The sequence below is a fragment of the Dermacentor albipictus genome, chromosome 8 (assembly GCF_038994185.2).
Source record: "Dermacentor albipictus isolate Rhodes 1998 colony chromosome 8, USDA_Dalb.pri_finalv2, whole genome shotgun sequence".
Classification (NCBI taxonomy): domain Eukaryota; kingdom Metazoa; phylum Arthropoda; class Arachnida; order Ixodida; family Ixodidae; genus Dermacentor; species Dermacentor albipictus.
Window position 1 is genome coordinate 119,707,187 of NC_091828.1, and position 18,240 is coordinate 119,725,426.

The 18,240-nt window shown below is 46.5% G+C and overlaps 1 protein-coding gene across 4 annotated transcripts in view; it reads right to left on the minus strand.

Moving 5' to 3' along the window:
• Positions 1-1,648: 1,648 nt before the first annotated feature.
• The window catches only part of LOC139049090 (regulator of G-protein signaling 7-like), an 88,465-nt gene continuing 71,873 nt past the window's right edge, over positions 1,649-18,240 (minus strand). For 3 of the 4 annotated variants that reach the window (XM_070524302.1, XM_070524303.1, XM_070524301.1), the window contains exons 7-15: positions 17,896-17,972; positions 15,610-15,691; positions 14,269-14,358; positions 13,490-13,551; positions 12,824-12,925; positions 11,258-11,461; positions 9,530-9,763; positions 6,563-6,979; positions 1,649-3,267 (exon numbers count right to left, since the gene is read on the minus strand). In XM_070524302.1, the coding sequence (XP_070380403.1) occupies positions 3,045-3,267; positions 6,563-6,979; positions 9,530-9,763; positions 11,258-11,461; positions 12,824-12,925; positions 13,490-13,551; positions 14,269-14,358; positions 15,610-15,691; positions 17,896-17,972 (1,491 nt within the window). In that variant the 3' untranslated portion in view covers positions 1,649-3,044. Of the gene's footprint in view, positions 3,268-6,512; positions 6,980-9,529; positions 9,764-11,257; positions 11,462-12,823; positions 12,926-13,489; positions 13,552-14,268; positions 14,359-15,609; positions 15,692-17,895; positions 17,973-18,240 lie in introns of all 4 variants that reach the window. The other variant, XM_070524304.1, reaches the window with a different exon arrangement.

The following is an 18,240-nucleotide window of genomic DNA, read 5'->3' on the forward strand; positions in this document are numbered from 1 at the left end:
TCGCCAGGCAATATCCCTGAACTTCACGCGCCTTCGAGGGATTCCGAAGTTTCAGAAAACCGAGAGAGCAACAGGCTAACTTTCTTGCTATGTAGAGCTTCGGAGAGCCACAGTTTTACAACGGAATACAGAGATTGCCACCATAGTGTCAAGGTTGGCGCGCTGTGGCTTCTGGACGCCAGTTCAGAGTCCGACACGGCATGCTTACTTTTGACCCCTACTGTACGCGAAGATCCAAAAGACTGTACACCACTCAGGAACCTGCGAATTCTAGCAGCTAGCCAAATACTAAACGATCTCCTCTCCACCGCCTATACATGTAAGCGACCCACTTCGTTACTCCGGCGACCAAGTTGGCGGACTTTGTTTTTCCCTGGACGTGGCCTTGAGTAAAACAAAACTACGTTTCGTGTGAGTCGTTAAACAGCGTGCCTTGTCTATACGAACAACTGCCTCGCGCATGCGCACATAACATTCAAAGCGCCCGCCCTCTTTGTCGAGCCCGCTGCAAAAAAGAACACACTGCACTACGGCTGACACTGTGCGCAACGCGAGAGTGGCCTAAACCTGCCCAACATATATTTTATACTTTCTATATTATGGCGATAGAGAGACGTCTACGAGGTCCGAAGACGTTACTTGAGTCTGAGCTTGAGCGCTCTAGACGGGCGTGGAGCCTTGGCCTGCTAAGACCGCGTACGCGGGTCAGATCTGCAGGGTCCACGCCGAAGCGACTGGCAGGATGGAAGTTTTGAGACGCAATGCTACGGATTCGCGAGCACTCTGCCAAAAGTTCACGAGCCAACTCGCCGTTTCCACTAGTACTACCACAAGGGGTCAGAAGCGGCTAATTGTATTTCATTTATCGCACTGTGCATCATTTATCCGTGCTTGAAATCTTATGTGGCAGTCTGGGCATGTCCTCGATGTCTGTATGTCCTCAAGTACTGCACTTGCAATGCTTTCAAGTGGCGAGCGAAGGAAATGTTTAACAATGTGACATTCATTTGCTGCTGCGCCACAGTGGGAGGAAATATGCAGTGCTTTGCGATCCATTTCGCATGTAAATTGTGATTGGCATTCGGTCACATAAGCTTTCGAACGAGCAGCTGCACTGCAAGTCACGGCGGCGTAAACAATTAGCATTCTCAACAATTTCCTAAATACTTTGCCCCAAATGACTTTCATGCCGCTCAGCCTGTAAAATTAGCAGGTGCCCGAAGCTTTGAAAGAAAGCCTAGAGTTCACGCCGCACGAACAGTGCTCCGCAAAACCAACACATAAGCGAGGACTTCTTGGCACTTCTTTCTGTATCAGTGATACAGACTGATGATCCTGATTCGTCATTATGGTTGTCCCACTCCTTGAAGCACGCGCCATGAGCAGGGCCTATTAGCGTGGCATAGCGAAGTGCAACAAACCGAGTTTACTCCTGAGATTACATCGCAGCTGGCTCCAGAACTTCTGACAAAGAGCCCACTCCTCCGTCGCCCTCCATAAACGCTGCCATTCTCTGCTGGCAGGAAGACTCGAAAGCTTTTAAAGGAACTTTGCGAGGTTTGGCATTTAGGTATCAGTGACCGCAGAAGAAAGTGCAATCTTTTTTTTTTATGTGCGCGCTAGCGGCCCGAACGGATGGCACGAACTATTTTAACCCGTATATTATGTTATTGTGGACATTTCGTTACAGTTTTGTAGCCTCAATAAAGTTTCTCCCGCGCGAAAAATCTGATGAACTGGGACAGTACGCAAAGGCAGTTTTTGTGTAAGACGCAACAAAAGGACTGTAAAAATACAGCGTAAAATGTCAAATTGAACGTCGAGATCTATGTGGGACCCACCGTATAAGAAAACAATAACAAGAAAAGGCTCGGACTACCTTGAGCAGGATTGGTAGCCTGGAGACAGTTCTCGATGTACTGCCTTTCCTTCTAAAACCGTTTAACTGATAACCTCTGCCCAAGCAAACGGCCTTGGGGAATCTGCCGTCGATCGAGCGAAAGACAATTGTATACACTGAAAGCGCCCAGCGCCAAATCACAACGAAGCTGTGCTTCTACTACAACTTTGAGTACTCATCAGGTCGCAGTGTGTCGTTCCCTTCATGTCGTGTTCGCATTATTCTAACAATCAGATCAAGCTTTCCTTCACAGAAGTGGTGCTTCTTCCCTTAGCTCCAATTCACAAAATCAAGACGCCAGGAACCATCCTTCCTCAATTCCATCAAAATTTTAGCACTTGGCGTCTATCAGCTTTTCTTTTTCGACAACGTCCATGTGGTCACAACGCTTTTGTGGTCAACAAAGTTAACCATCTCAAGTTCCCAGCCGTGGACTTCTTTGTCTAGCAAAAAGATTTCACAGCTGCATCTTGCGTCCGCTTAACGTGTTGACATAACGATAGCGTTATCGTGACAATTATTTTAAGTTTTTTGTCCCTTTCAACCTTTGCGGGTACGTTTCAACATATTCTCGGTATGCTAACCATGACCAGACAAAAATATTCACCTATCAGGGAACTCTCTATATATGCACGTAGTGTACCTGACATAATTTATCACTCAAGCACTTTCTTTCGCCGCTTGCTATCTTATTTTTTTTGTTAGGCGGACAAATCTACCGCTCCCGATCACGCGGCAGCGCAAAAAAGGAAGAGCCACATTGAAGCACCCTATAAAGCAACAAACAGGAATGAAAAGAAAAAGAAAGAGTCAAGGACACTATAACGGTTTGTCACAGTAAGGAGACGCGGGGACACTTCGCCACACACGCTCCTCAACATCGCGAAGTCAACACCAACACCGTCAGCGCAGCGCCAGCATCGTCGAACAACGGTATCGAGAGACGTCACTGTTCCAAACGAACACGATACGGCACACAGCGGTGGCAGCGAAGAATGGAGACAGCAGTCTCGATGCCCGAGGACGTTTTCGGCTCCCGTCGTATGGACAGCAACACCATCTCCGAGAGACAGTTCCGGCTGCTCTGTCGTGCTTTCTTTTTTCTTTTTCTTGTCGTTCTCTGGCCTCGCTGGAGTTCGTTCTTTCACGGCTGAGTCGTCGTCGTCGGCGACGGCTCTGACGACGGCGGAGTCGTCGCTTCCTGGATGTCGTCCTTGCGGAGCGACGAACGATCCCAGCTGTCCATGTGCAAGCCTAGCTGCGGCAAGAGGGCCTCTGGATCACTCGCACGATGACTCCAACGCGGAACCTTGAGGGTGCTCGAATCCGCGTCCTCGTCCGTCGGTTCTCGGGAGCCCCACGAGAACCTGCGCGGAAGGACAACGAGGCGGTCACTTGGTGCTCGGACGCGGCGTCACGGCATCTCGAAGCGCGCGAGAAGCGACACGTTCGTCGAGCTCACCGTGACGAACGCAGTGCTCACGTCTCGAATCAAACGGTTGTCTTTGCAAGATCTTTACGTGGCGATAAACAGTGCTGAAACGATAGATCTCTTGGGAGACAGCGTTTCGGCAATGCGACGTGTCTTCGTCAGTGCTGCTTTGACGAACATAATCGTTCTTGTCGAAATCTTCGCTCTGGTAGGCATTGAATATCGGGCTAGTTGGCTAATGATTAGATTAGTCTGAGCTCCCCCTGTTGGGTCACAGTTTATCGTTCAAGCCACCGCCTTCCTGTGAAATCACTGACTTGTAAATATCTCGCGTTTCTCTGACGCTGTATCCGTTGTAACATGGACTACCCGGTAACTCAATTTGGTGGGACTGTGGTTAGAGACACAGCTACCAGAAAGTAGGTGAAAAACATGGACACCCAGTGACTCAATGTGGTGGGAATGTGGCTAGCGACACAGCTACCAGAAAGTAGGTGAAGTATTCCAAGAATGCTAATCACATTATGAACGCGCAGCAAAGCGACGCGATATTTTCTGATCAGATGTTCTCCTACTACTACCCGCTCGTAGAGTGTAAAAACTAAACGTTTGCCGATGCCAATTCAATGCGCCATCGTAACGATTCACCAACATGCTGGCAGTTTGAACAATCTGATCGTTTTCTGAAGAACAACGTAGAACTTGTTATGAAAAACCCAAATCGTAAAGGAACCCGCATGGCATCCATGGCTGTAAACTGAAGGCATTGATTGTATGCGTATAAAGTGTGAAGGGAGCAAGTACTTTGCCAAAGGTTAAAAAGTATTCCTCACCATAGCCAAGCCGTGCATCAAAAGGCTTACACGAACGCATCCTCCGCTTTACCTTTGGCATGCAATAAATTGTCACTTGCAATAAACGAGGAGGCTCACAGTGACTCATTTCAAATTCTCTACGAATTTCATTAAACCTCAAATCCTCTTTAAATATCACTGTGAAGTTTCCGAATTCTACGAAGGAATCTTTGATAACCCTACATGCGGAAACTTCTTATGGAAGAGCGCCCGTCATGGCTAGTGATATCTTGTTAATACAGATACTGTTATGAAAGCATAGTGCTAAAGGGACAACTTGGCGGTCAGGCTGGTAATAGTACTGTGGACGAATCTATTCTCTCATACTGCTGTAGAATGGGAAAATAAACTGCCCTAACTCAGGCCTTGCCGCACCACCATCTAAAGAGCAAAAGGTTTAGGAGCAATCGGAAATTTCTTAGCGAAAAAGCTAGCCTGCTGCCATGGTTTAGTCAGTATAGGTACTTAATTTCATAAAATTACTTTGAGGGCTCTTGCCTAACAAATAATCATCATAGCTTCGAGATACTTAACGACCATAAACAAACGTTTATAGACTCGAAACCTTTATAACGCGCCGTATCGAGACAGAAACCCCACAAGTAACCAAGCACTAAGCCGGGAAAATCTCGCCCCATTAGGAAATCCGATGGATTTCTGGCTCCACCGGGATTTCAACCCAGTACCTCGCGCATACGAGGCGGATGCTTGACCACTGGGCCACCGCTTCAATCATATTTCCTCCATCACACAAGGGAGGCCAACAGTTGTCGCCTTTCTCGCTTTAGACTGGCTCACGTTATTCAACGAGTAGCGAATTTTCAGTACAGTAGCCCTTCGTCCTTCCATACCCATCTCTAAGTGCGACTGCAGTGAGAGAGCATCCAACACACGACCCCGCAATCAGCAAAAAGAGAACAGCGGGCCCATCAGTTTCTATACATGTGTCTGTGGTGCTACGCCTTTGCACACGACACTGCTTTGCATTGTAGCAGAAACTGAACGCACGCTGACCGTAACATTCCTTGTGGCAAACCGTGGTGCGAAAAAACATGAACGTTGTAAAAAAGCCCACCTTCAATTTTTTGTGTGCCTGACAAGTGATTCTACTTTTTGTAGCATGTTAAATGATCGCATGCGCAGTGTTCATTAAAAAGAAGGCGCTAGAATATTTCCCTACCTCTTTTGCCTATCAGAAGGCCCCAGGACACCGAATGCATGACCCAAGCTGGTGTAGAGTCGCGAGTCTATGCTGTTGGTCTACTTCTGCTCCTATGCACTCCATGCTACTCTGTGCTCATGCGAGACTTAAGCCACCGCGAAGGTGCGCACATTGAAGATGACCGCTGTTCTTTGGAGGCTTTAGACACAATGCCAGGCTCATTGCTAGTCATAGTTATGCCTGGGCAGTGCGACGTAAAAAGAGGACAGATGAAGGAAATGGACCGGACATGTGCTGTACTCACAACCACTGTCGCGCATATGGTCGCAGTTCCATCCCCCATGACACACTCATCCGCTCACGTCATCGTAACAAACTAACAAAAAAAAATGTTATTTGAAGCGTTTCATATCAACAGATTACCATATAACTCTATGACCCTTACGGCCAAGGAATTTTATTACCTAAACGGCGCTTATACCCTAGAATGAATAAACATTATAGTTTTATTATTTCTTTACTTACCTTTTGTTAGTTTGTTACTGTTGATGGCTTTTAATATTTTCGCTTTTACCATGCTCTGTCGCTGTTTCGCTATAGCTTTGGGTTTTCAATTTACTTTTGTCAGTCATCTTACATTTTATGTTCTGTTGCTGCTAGCCATATATGTGAGCATTTTCAACGAACATTATGGTTGGGAATACATCGCTTAAGTCCAGGCTATTTTTTTCGTATCTCTTCTTTCGTTCGTCTTATATGTCGTGCTGCCAGTCATAAGTTATGATTTTTCACAAGCTTGCCCCCGTTTAAGCCATATCCCTATTGCTAGACGACGAGCAAAACGAGAACAAGGTGAAAGCAGGAGCCAACGTTTCGACAAGTGGACTTGTCGCCTTCAAGGCACACATGTCGCCTTGAAGAAGGCAAGTCCACTTCTTGAAACGTTGGCTCCTGCTTTCACCTTGTTCTCGTTTATCCTCTTGAATTTCCATCTCCCGCCTTCCCCGTGTTATCCCCTTTGCCAGTCTCCCGAGAGCAAGATCCTGCCACCCGTTCCTGGCGTGTACCGAGCAACCCGCGTTCTGGCGCTGTGTGTGTTCGCGCCTCTACGCATACGCATGGCCGCCATCGTCGCCAGGTCAAGCTCCGAGCAGCCACGCGTACCCGGCCAGGACGTGTGTGTGTCTCTGTCGCAGAGGCGGCCGCCCTTTCACCTGGCCACGACGTGTCCGTGCGGCGAGCAAGACGAGGGGGCCTCCAGCTTGTGCAGGTCGCTGGTGGAGTGCGAGTGGCGACCGCTGAAGCCGCCCGCAGCGCCCCCGACGGCGCCGGACACGTCGTCGCGCCGCTCGGAGGTGTTGCGCAGGTCCACCGTGCTCCCGGACAGGGGGCGCCCCGAGGGCCTCGTCGCCGTCGGCGAGGTCGCCGAGGCCGCGATGCCGGAGACCATCATGGCGCCCGCCGCGCCGCCCGAGACGCCAGCGACCCCCGCGGCGCTCGTGGAGGCGCCCACGTTGACCAGGGAGTTGCCGGTGACGCCGGCGACGCCGCCGAAGTTTGTCGGTAGCGTGCCGACCAAGGGGCCGCACACGGACGTCTTCTTCTTGGTGCTCGAGCCGAAGTGGAAGAATCTGCGCACGGGAAGTGTTTTGCGTTCGCGAACCAGCTACCACGTGTCTCACGCGCGCACGATGAACGTCAATACATTGTCAATGACAAAACAACGCGATACACAAGATAAAGCAAGCAAGACAAAACAACGTGAGGGCTAACTTGCAACTAAACATGCGCTGGGAAACTCCCGCTTTGTCAGACAGTCACGCATGCGTGCGTCAAGTCGTTCATCAAGACAAGGCGAGGGCTTTCCAGTGCATGTTCAGTTACAAGCTAACGCTGCCGTTGTTTCGCCTTGCCCTCTGTACTGTCGTTCGCTTTATTTTATACTTGAGGACGCTACACCCACTGGTCTGCACTCCTACACTTTTGATGCCAATAAAATGTTCCCTTGAGAGAGAGAGAGAGTAATGACGAGAGGAATGGCAAGGAGGTTAGCCAGGTTGAGCCGGATTGGCTACCCTGCAATGGGGGGGAGAAAAAAATGGGACTGAAAGATGAGAAGGACGACAACGACAAAGCACAAATTCATCGTTCAATTAGCCAGAAGTCGTCATACAGGCTTGTGCTTCTCAAGAAACGAAGCAGCAGCTTTGAGGCTTTGCACATCGCGGATGCAAGAGGCCACAGTCATAGAATATTTTGTGAAAGACCTGTCCTCTAAAGGCTCTAAAGCTGTTTGAAAGGCAATCCTTTGATCTTCGTACGATGGGCGAGATGGCTGATATTTGAAGTTTCTTCTACGCCACATGTGTTACGATAGGCGCTTTGCACCATTTCAATTAGGAATGAATAAAAATTAATTAACAATCCATTGTTCCTCTCACTATTGCTATGATACATGTGTCCATAGCTTATTATAATGGTGATTTCCAGTGTGCTCAATATGTTTGTTTCTTATTCTGATAAGTTTGATATTTGACGTGAAACGCTTGCCATTTGTGCTGCTTCTTTTTTACTGCAATAGCAATTATATGGACACCCCAGGCAAAATGTCGCTGCCGTCGTCGGCGTACGTGTGACGGTCCGTCTGGAGGTCTCGGTACGCTAGATGGGTGTTATATTACTCAAAGGCCATAATTGCTCTGACCAATTTTTATGGTCTTGTCTGATTTCTTCATTAAAATGTTGGCAATTTCATCGTGAAAAAAAAACTCGCAGAACATTAAAACATTCCATTCCCAGCGTACGGAGTTTACCTAAAACCATTAAAATTGCAAAACAATATCAGTGATCACAATCTAAGTGATATAATTTCACTGGTACCAGGGCCCAGTGCTATTTGCAGGTTTAATATTTCACTGGACGCTGAGTAATGCTGACGGTTTCCCGTCAGTCTCATCCAGTTAGGTTCGGCCTCATCTCGTGCAGCTTCAAGATGAGGCACCTGCAACGCCCCTGGCGGCGCTCGTGACGCTAGCGTACTGAGACGCCTGGTATCTTCAAGGGCGTTGTTCCTTCTGGACAGCAGAAATTGCCTTGCGTGCGGCTTCGGGCCAACGTGTAGCACCAGCACATAGTTACAATACCGTCAAAGGAGTCGAATCGCAATGTTAAATCTTGTCATCCTTGTCAATGCTTCTTTCTTCGGGTACTGAGGGCTCCACCACCACCCACCACGGGGACGCACTCCTCTCATGACCCCATCAAAATAAAGCTTTTTTCCCTGGTCATCTATTTCTCTCGGCCTTCGGGCGAAACTAATTTTGGGGTGAGATCGGGGACAGTCAAGCTGCCTTGATGCAGCGTTTTTCCTAACGTCTTTTCCACATTTTTTTTTCAGCATGCTGCGAGGGATAAATCGTAACTGAAGACCGAACTCAAAAGATAAATCAACATTTAGGGCATAATAGGAGTCAAGACAAAGTGATAGATCATTGCTTCAAGGTTGCCAAACTATCACTTTAGGTGAAAGCCAAGATTTAAATAGTGAAAGGACTCAGAGCAGGTGGTAACGCTCGTCAGTGCATGACAAACGAGACAGAAGGGGCCGCTTGGGATACACGTGACCCTCTTTCCGAGCGTGCTTGTGATGAGGGCACAAACGTGCGGCCCCTTAAGTCGCAAGTTTTCGTGCAACTATCTCTTAGCATAAACTAAACCTTGCGAGCTTTCATATAGGCTGATCTACTATGCTAGATTGATTCAATGCTTGCTTCTAGTGTCAATGTAACTTTGTCGCACCTGCAAAAACACTTATTTCCTAAGCGCCAGTAAGTGTTTTGTAACCCGTCTAAATGTGCATCAAGTGTTGCGGAGCGGTACCAGATTGAATGTATCTCGTTCTCAGTCTGTTATCCCCAACAAAATGATGCAATTTTTCCATACAGAACACATATCATGTAACACAGAATGCAAGAGCTGCACGCAGCTTCACTTGAAAATCTAAAATTAAGTTGTGCTTCGTAACGTGTAAACAAGTGGGCCGTATTCCTCTCAAGCTTCTTGTTCATTCATTACGGAACTGAAAGCTCATGGAAATTTTCTTTGGCGAAGCCCGACAAACCGAGGCTCGAATCAGGAACGCAAAAGCCAGCGGATTGTTGCGGGCCGTTGCAGAAGCGCACCTCTTTCTCTGTCCTTGTGCCTGCTGCAGCGCTTGCGCTTTGGCCATCAGCCGGCGGAAGTGCTCGGAGCGCGTGAAGCGCGTGTACGTGTCCTTCTTCATCAGGGCGAACACGTGGTGCTGTGCGGCGTCCAGGCTGAACCGGGTGGGCCGCTCGTGCACCTCCTGCTGCGTGCGCTCCAGTGTCTCGCTGTCCAGGTTCACCTCGCACGGGGAGCCCCGACACAGGAACTCTCTGCGAAGAGGAGAGAGCGTAAACAGCGGGGACAGCGACGCCAAAGGTGGTCAATGTGCTGGACGTTCTGAAACTCGGTCCTCAATTTGTCGTCATAGTCACTTGTTTTGACACTTGACGGCAATGGAACGGGGATCACGTTGAAAGCAAAAATATTGTTTATCCTTCATCCCTGAACGAAAGCGCAGTATGAATTACGTTTGTCTGAAGTGCTGGAGCGGCTGGATGCGGACTACGCGAACGGTGCCTGCTAAGCTGACTGTTTGTTTCTTTGTTTGTTGCTTTGTTTGTTTGTTCTTTTGTTTGTTCGTTTGCCTGTTTGTCTATTTGTTTGTCTGCTTGCTTGTTTGTTTGAATACCGCGTAGACCGAGCATCCCGCATGTCCACGCGTTGTCTTATTGCCAAGTCGGTCTGTAACTTTTTTCGTGAAAGATGGGGACTGGACACCGATACTGACCGCTATATACAAGTGTCGTTCACACCGTGCGGCCACAGAACTGCGAATATACAACGGCTAGGCTCAAGAACACACAGCAGAAAAGAAAAACTTGTTATCGCGACGCCTCCGTGCCCAACACTTGAAATGGGAGCAGCGTGCAAATACACAGAGGGCAAGAGCGCGCCAGACGTCGTGAAACTTGTGAAAAAAAAGCAACTGCACCCCCAGTGATGAACAGCATCAAAGAAAGCAACATATCTAAAGGTGGCAGTAGCTAAACGTCCGCTAGTATACAGTGTGTCAAAGCACAGCTTAGTCTACATCGATTACCCATAAACGGTGCATTAACAGTAGAACACGTTGTGGGGCTAGTTGGTCCATAGCTTTCAAAAGATGAAGCGCCAACAGAGAAAGCACACTCAGAACTCAACACGATGCTTCGTTCTTAAAGGAATGTGGCCAACCCACCATTTACGGGCCCCAGTAGCCAAACGTCCGCTAGTATACAGTGTGTCAAAGCATAGCTTAGTCTACATCGATTACCCATAAACAGTGCGTTAACAGTAGAACACGTTGTGGGGCTAGTTTGTCCATAGCTTTCAAAAGATGAAGCGCCAACAGAGACAGCACACTTAGACCTCAACACGATGCTTCGTTCTTAAAGGAATGTGGCCACCCCACCATTTACGGGCCACAGTAGCCAAACGTCCGCTAGTATACAGTGTGTCAAAGCATAGCTTAGTCTACATCGATTACCCATAAACAGTGCGTTAGCAGTAGAACACGTTGTGGGGCTAGTTGGTCCATAGCTTTCAAAAGATGAAGCGCCAACAGAGACAGCACACTCAGACCTCAACACGATGCTTCGTTCTTAAAGGAATGTGGCCACCCCACCATTTACGGGCCCCAGTAGCCAAACGTCCGCTAGTATACAGTGTGTCAAAGCATAGCTTAGTCTACATCGATTACCCATAAACAGTGCGTTAACAGTAGAACACGTTGTGGGGCTAGTTGGTCCATAGCTTTCAAAAGATGAAGCGCCAAGCGCACTCACTCGTAGATGGCGGCCACCTTGCGTGGCATGTCCTGCTGCGATCCGTGTCGCAGGTCCTGGACGGCCTTCCAGAAGAGTATGTTCTCGTGGCTGTACTCGGTCCGCAGATACTGCTCGAACTCGTGAGCACCCATCGGGTCCGCCAGGAGCTCCTCCAGAGACAGGTTCCACCGCTGCAGGCGCCGTTCCGTGGGCACCTCTGCCCTGCAAGTGCGCGGACAAAAATAAATCGATATTGCAGAGGTGCAGTGAGGTCCATCATTAAAACGGAATAACACGCGAGTGAAGAGTATTATTTCTCCATTTCCATTGCACCGCCTAAATTAGCTGCCGTCCTCGACTGCGCTTCCTTTCTCTCGGCGCCCAATCTGTAACTCTAACAAGCCATCAATTATGTGCCCTAGGCATTACATGGTCTGCCCAGCTACAGTTTCTTTTTTCTCTTAGTGTGAACTACAGTATCCATGTCCATGAAATTTGGACATTGCCCCTTCAGAAAGCTGTTGAGTTTCGCCGCAACACACCCAGCGTAACACAATTCAAAGCGAGGCACTAAATTATATTTCAGAAGATACACCTAGTTTCAACAGGCTTTTGTTAGCAACGTTAAGAGGGTGGTTCCTTTTATTACCATACGCTTTTATGACACCTAGTCGGCACTTTGTTCTGTGTGATAGCAGTGTCTTAGTCTTCACTAAAACGGCGCTATAACGCAGCACTAGGTGCCGACTAAGTGCCGCAAATGTGTGTGTTATTAGAAGGAAGTACCTTCTCGACGTTGCAATTTGAAACTTGTTGAAACTCGGCCAATCTTTTGAAAAATATTTTTTGAAAATGTCATTATTGCGGTGAAATTCAACAGATTGTAGAAAGGTCAATGTCTGTAATTCCTGAACATGCGGGTACCCCATTTGCTGTGTAATCCAGTAATGCTGGGACATGGTCTAGCTGGTGAAGAAACATCAAGGCTAGACGCACTGCTTAAGATAGCTGTGAATTGGCGATCCACCTTGTCTGCCTTTCCTTTTTTTTTCTTTTTTTTTTGTCCTCACCTGTCCTTCCTTGCCACTTAAGCAGCGCATCTAGTCACGATTTGCAATTCACGCCGCTGTCTTCCTGTTCTTTAAGGCTGCGCCTATCATTTCTCGCTCTATCGCTCGTTGCGTGGTCTATAACTTCTCGAAAACCTTCCTTGTTAACCTCCAAATTTGTGCCCCGTTCTCATTCTCAGCAGGGGGTCATTAAATAGCAAGGCGAAAGCCAAGAAACTTGTCAAACACACTGATCTAGAAGAAAAGCTTGACACAACTGTCTGACTAGGAACTACTATATTGTTGCTCCATCCCCTTGCAGCCATCTTTAATTTCTTGAACTGATCGTGATCGTTTGTTCGTGGGACCCTTGCATGCCGGTGAACCCATAACGTAAAGTGAATGTAACTGATACTTTTGGTAAAACAAAAATGTCCAGCCCTTGCATGGCGGTGAACCCATAACGTAAAGTGAATGTAACTGATACTTCCAGGTAAAACAAAAATGTGCAGCCCACGTCGTCGAGTCGACTTACGTGCTGCTCTCGAGGGCCCATAGCGTGGCTTCGTCCGTGATCCAAGGGTTGCCGGGGTACGGCGGGACGATGAAGCTATCGAAGCACTGGTACTGCTCACACCTGTTGTAAAGCAAATCGTCATGGCCGGTCCAACTCGGCGTCACCACTCGGCCACAATCAAGCACACGTTCGTTCATTTTGGTCCCACGAAATTGTCTCAGAAGCTCATGGACTGATCGGGACTATTGAAAGTTTGACTATTAAAGAAATAACTAGTGCAGTAGCTCTGGTGATTGCCAGGTGCTCATGTGGTGAACCCGCATACAAACGGCTCATTAGAGCCCAAGTGAACCCTTGGTAAGCAAGATTCTGTCAGCATTGAAATTGTCGAAGACCTGGGGTACAGGTTCATTGAATTTTTCTTTGGGAACTTTATGGCAAAATTTTCTTTCGTAGGCCGCACGCTACCTTCTGGAAAATGTGTACTGTTGGAAGCGTTGCAAATTTTAAGCCCTTGCAAATATTAAGGTACACTGCTTATTTGTCAGTTAGCCGATGTTCAGCTTTGCGGGACCATTGATGAGACGATGGTCGATGGAGATGACCACAGCGCAGCTCATTTCATGCACAACTTTAAGCGAGTAGCTGCTGGTAATCGTTTCAAACAACGATCGGATAGCATACCTCGCGAGGATCTGTGACACTTTAGTCCGTGACCGAGCAAGGTTCCGCTTGAGAATTTCGATCTGGAAGAAATGTTGAAGCAGTTGAAAAACGAGCTCCTGCGCAGTGTGAGAGAGTGCGCGACCAAACTGTGGGCCAAGCTGGTGCGCCGATGGTTGAAATATTATAATTCGTACATGCCCAGCGACTTCTTTTGCTAGAATGTTTCATTTTTACGCGCGCAAACCCCTTATTAATTTGTGCTGTGTATCTTGAATGTGTGAATCAGGAGGGCAACCTGTTCAGCAAAATTAAGGTCTTTAATGATTCAAGATTCAAGATTCATTTATTTCTCCAAGAGAAAAAGGCCGGGGACAAAAAGCTGCCTTGAAGCAGCTTGACGGGGTCCGGGGCCAACAAGACAACAGAAGCAAGACAACAGTTATCTCCTTTATTTAGTTGAAACAGGCAAGCCGGCTAGAACTCAGTCAATTCTTATCCTTGCCTGATTTTTCTTATGTCCTGTGTTATTTTTGGCTCGATAGCACTAAAAAATGTTATAACCTTTTATTTAGTTTCTGCGTATTTATTTTCTTTCATCTGTTTCCCTACTGATAGTGAATGCTGTTTCTTTAAGTGTTTAATGGCAAGTAGTATTCGGAAATCTTTCTCTTGCATTTTATGATGCCTTCAAAGCTAAAACCTTGTAAGAGGTCGATCCAAACCTTAATTTGGACATATCGTACATTGTCGTATATTGGAAGATTTATGCCGAACGTGCGTAGGGTTGTGGATATTACCTCTCGTTTTAGGTCGTCTTTTGTCTTCTTTTTCGGCGGGCCTCTTTTGTTAGGCACTGGGCTCTTCTCTAGGCAACTCGTGCATCCAGGCTGCGGGAGGAATGGCCATGATGAAGGCAAATGGATTGCGAATTACGGATGATGTAGAAAGCATCAAAACATTATTAATCTTAAGAAACTGATTTGAAATCAAGTTTCTTGCACCTCCGATTCTTCTCCCTTTTATTGATGGTGCTCCCGCGTGGCAACGCAACTTACTTTTGAATAGTCTGACTAGTGACGACAACGTAAAAACCTGAAACTTGGTGCGCTGAATGAAAACGTAGCCTTCTGCTCACCAAAATGCAATGTCGCTTTTGTTTAGAAAGTAATCCAACACAATGTTAGTATAAGAACTGCGCCACCACGTTTGACGAAAAGTTCGACATGTTACTGAGTATCGCTGTTGATAATTAGTGTTCTCATTGACATCGAAAAGTTCTCAATTCAGTAATAACCAACGTGTTCAGTTGTTACAAATATTTCACTTGTTTTACAAATATACCGCATTGACCTATAAGAGGACAATATTTGTAATAAATTAATTTTTTTGTAATTATGACGACTAGCCTAACGTGACCAAATATTCATGCTAGAGGTCCAAATTATTTTTTCAAAGCTTCGATGTGGTTCAGAAAAGTGTACAAATTTGGAAGAGTTGGAACCCTCAGCCACAATTCGTGACTGAAGATGCCAATTTGCGCCGACACGCATTCCTGTCAAATATGAACGCCTACGTCGAAGCACCATTTACAAAGCTGAGGGCTTGCATATAGAGTCTGATTTTTGTACATACAACATAGTATGCGGGTGAGCATGGCATATTACTGTCCTACTGTCGTGGTCTTACAATGATAGCAAGGGCGAACATTAAGACACGGTGGCATGGCAGGTTATGTTTTCACAAGTATAACAACGAGCATCCTATGGTAAAAAGATTAGTCGTTAGCAAGGAAAGGAAAAACCCAATGTGCCTTCTTGTTCTTTACGTCGCAGAAAAATGTATTGTAGTTTCCCGGTAGAGTTTCGTTTATCGAATATTATGCATTGGTAACGTGGCCGTCTTTATGAAAAGATGAGCTAGACATGGGCAGCTGCCTGACTATGAGACGCACAGATCCAGGAAATGACGACACAAGAGTCTTGCAGCTCGTAAATTACAATTAAGTGGTCATCCGCGGTGTTAAGTGCACACTTCAAAATTCAGCTATTTGCTACTTCAGCCGCGCAGTTAAGCAATGTGTTTTTTTAACATTCCGCTTGATTATTCCGAAAGATGCAGGCAGAAAGCGTTGAGATTACCGGTGGCCGGTGAATCCTCCAGTAGGCCCGTTCTTGACTTTGTAAGATCAGCTTGTCCGTTTTCTTCCGCTCTTTAGCCAAGCTGCGTGAGAGATGGATGCACAGCGAATAAATTATCTTAGTTAAGTTCACTATCGTGGGCATACACGTTGAAGAAGAACGGCAGATTGGGCGAGTTGGTGGTTTTCCATATTGTTTTAAAAACAGGGCTACCGGCACAGGACACAGAAGAGAGAGAACGGGACGCAGACCGCGCCGTGTGTATCCCGTTCTCTTTCTTTCTCTTTCTGTGTCGGCAGCGCTGTTTTTTAAACATTATGGAATGCTTATTCAGCTTGTCAGGCTGTCACGGAAAACTCTCGCTGCGACAGCCAAAAAATTGTCAAGTTTTGTGAACCTCTCGAAAAGGAAAACCGTCCTAAAATGTTGCTTATTGGGTAGTTTTAATCTGTTTGTGAAAAGTATTACGGTTTACAGAATACCCAAATACCGGAGACGTACACGTTTGACACAGCGTAGGTGGCACTCTCGTGTGACACTGAGTTCGACGAGGGCAAAGGGTTCAGGAGAAAGTGAAGACTTTATATGATCAACAGTGAGCGAGAACGAAGAATTGCTCAGCCTTACGTATCAACTGGAGGACTAGACGTAGCCAGGGTCCTGAAGAAGGCAAGCCCTTTTTGAAGCGTTTGCCCCAAGCGGCGGTTTTGTTTGCTTGCCCACTGTGGAGTCCAACCACAGTGCAGAGAAGTGTTATTGCGATAGCCACTAGTGCTGATACTTTTATTCATGTATTTATCGATTTACTTACTTATTTATTCATTCCGTCAGTTTACTTATTCATTCATTCATTCATAAGCACAGCAATATTATACGAGGTCTTTATAGGGGATAAATATGCAAAGCAAACAAACACCAAAACACACAAAGCACAATCGCTTTTCCCCGTAGTATAACGCGAGAAAAAATGCTAATGCATATGTAAACAATGTCATAAATGAAGATGCATTTCAAAAGGTGGCGAAGAATACTGTTAGTGTTGGATCAGAAAGGATGTTGCATTCAGTTATTGTTCTTGAACTAGGAATAACTAAAGCAATTGTTGTGGATTTTTAACGGGGTACTTGCTAGGGAATGCATGTAACAAGTAGCGCACCCAGTTTCTAAAGTGAAGAGGGCTCAACTGTTGCTGTTATAGTGCCTTTTCTTTATTTTAAAGAGAAATTTCAATTGAAAAACTTCCGGCGTAATATTGTTGGCAGCAGCTTAACCAATAAACAATAGTCGCTCCTTTATTTCCTCCGACGAGAACAGTCATGGGACACAATGCTTTTTCCTGACCATTGTCGCTAAACAAAGTGCCACAAGACGTCGCATTATCAGTGCTACTGCTTCCATGCACCTATCCAGTGTTCAGGTATTTCGTGAACGTCAATATACCCAGGAATATTCGAAAGTTCTGCTCTGGGGCCTTTATTACGACTACACTGGGAGTCGTTAAACAATGTAGCAAGATCTTCGACTGGTCGCTTCAAAGCGCGCACACAGCGTATCATGTAGGGCCAAAACCAAGTGTTATTACGAAGCTAAGCAGCTTTCACTGTGTGCAATGATTACCGATTAGCACTGCAAAAGCCTGTGTATCCACAAAGTAGACTCAACGCAGCCTCACGCAATTTTTTTTTTTCGGAGCTACGGAAGTTCTCTGAAACAGCCAGTCGATGGTGGCACAAATTATAGGATGCATAAGAGTAGTAACATCAGTGAGCATATGATACATTTCACCTAAACCCTGAACTTTTGAAGGGTTTCCGTGTACGCCCATCAAGAGATGACATCTAACTTTCTACTCGCTCTTGTACGCAAAGTAGTTTCTGATACTAGCACGCTTTCGCAGTAATTGGACATGTAGTAAGCAGTGACGATGCAGAATATGTCTTTTTATGATCAAGTTTTCGAGCATGATATCTCCTGCACTTCCAGATACCGTATTTGAAATTTACTGCGGTAGCTGATACAGCGTAAACCTTACAAAAACTGTAACGAAGGTGCATGCCATTATGTTAACAATGCTGCTCCTTGTGTTGCACTGGTCAGCCCGAAGGCTTTCGTTGCGAGGTTTTCGTCAAAACTAAAATTAAATTTTCATGGTAGTATATTTTTTAGGTTATTATGACTAATACAGATTTTGATTTGAACCCGATCGATGTTTCTATTCGAGTCCGAGCGTTCTAGCTCATCGAAGGCCCCGGTTCTCGGTGCGCGCTTGGAAGAGTGAGCACTTACGCCGCCTGTTCTTGGGCTTGCATGCAAATGAACTCCCATTTGTGGTATAGCAGCTTCTTGAGCCTCTGCAGGGCCTCCTAAAAGAACATAGACGCGATAATTGGAGCAATTTAGACACACAGTGGCACAAGAGCTACGTTCATCATCGAGGTAAGATATGCACAAGCCTAGGAGAGATAAAAAACTATGCCGTACCACTAAACACCCTGAAAAAAATGCCAAGTGTTGCAGCTAGCACCAATACACACTCCCTTCTATACCGTCGATCCCTTATTATTTTCCTCAGCGCTGCAGATAGCAAACCGAACGCTTGTCATGTTGACCCCCTTGCCTTTCATTATTTCT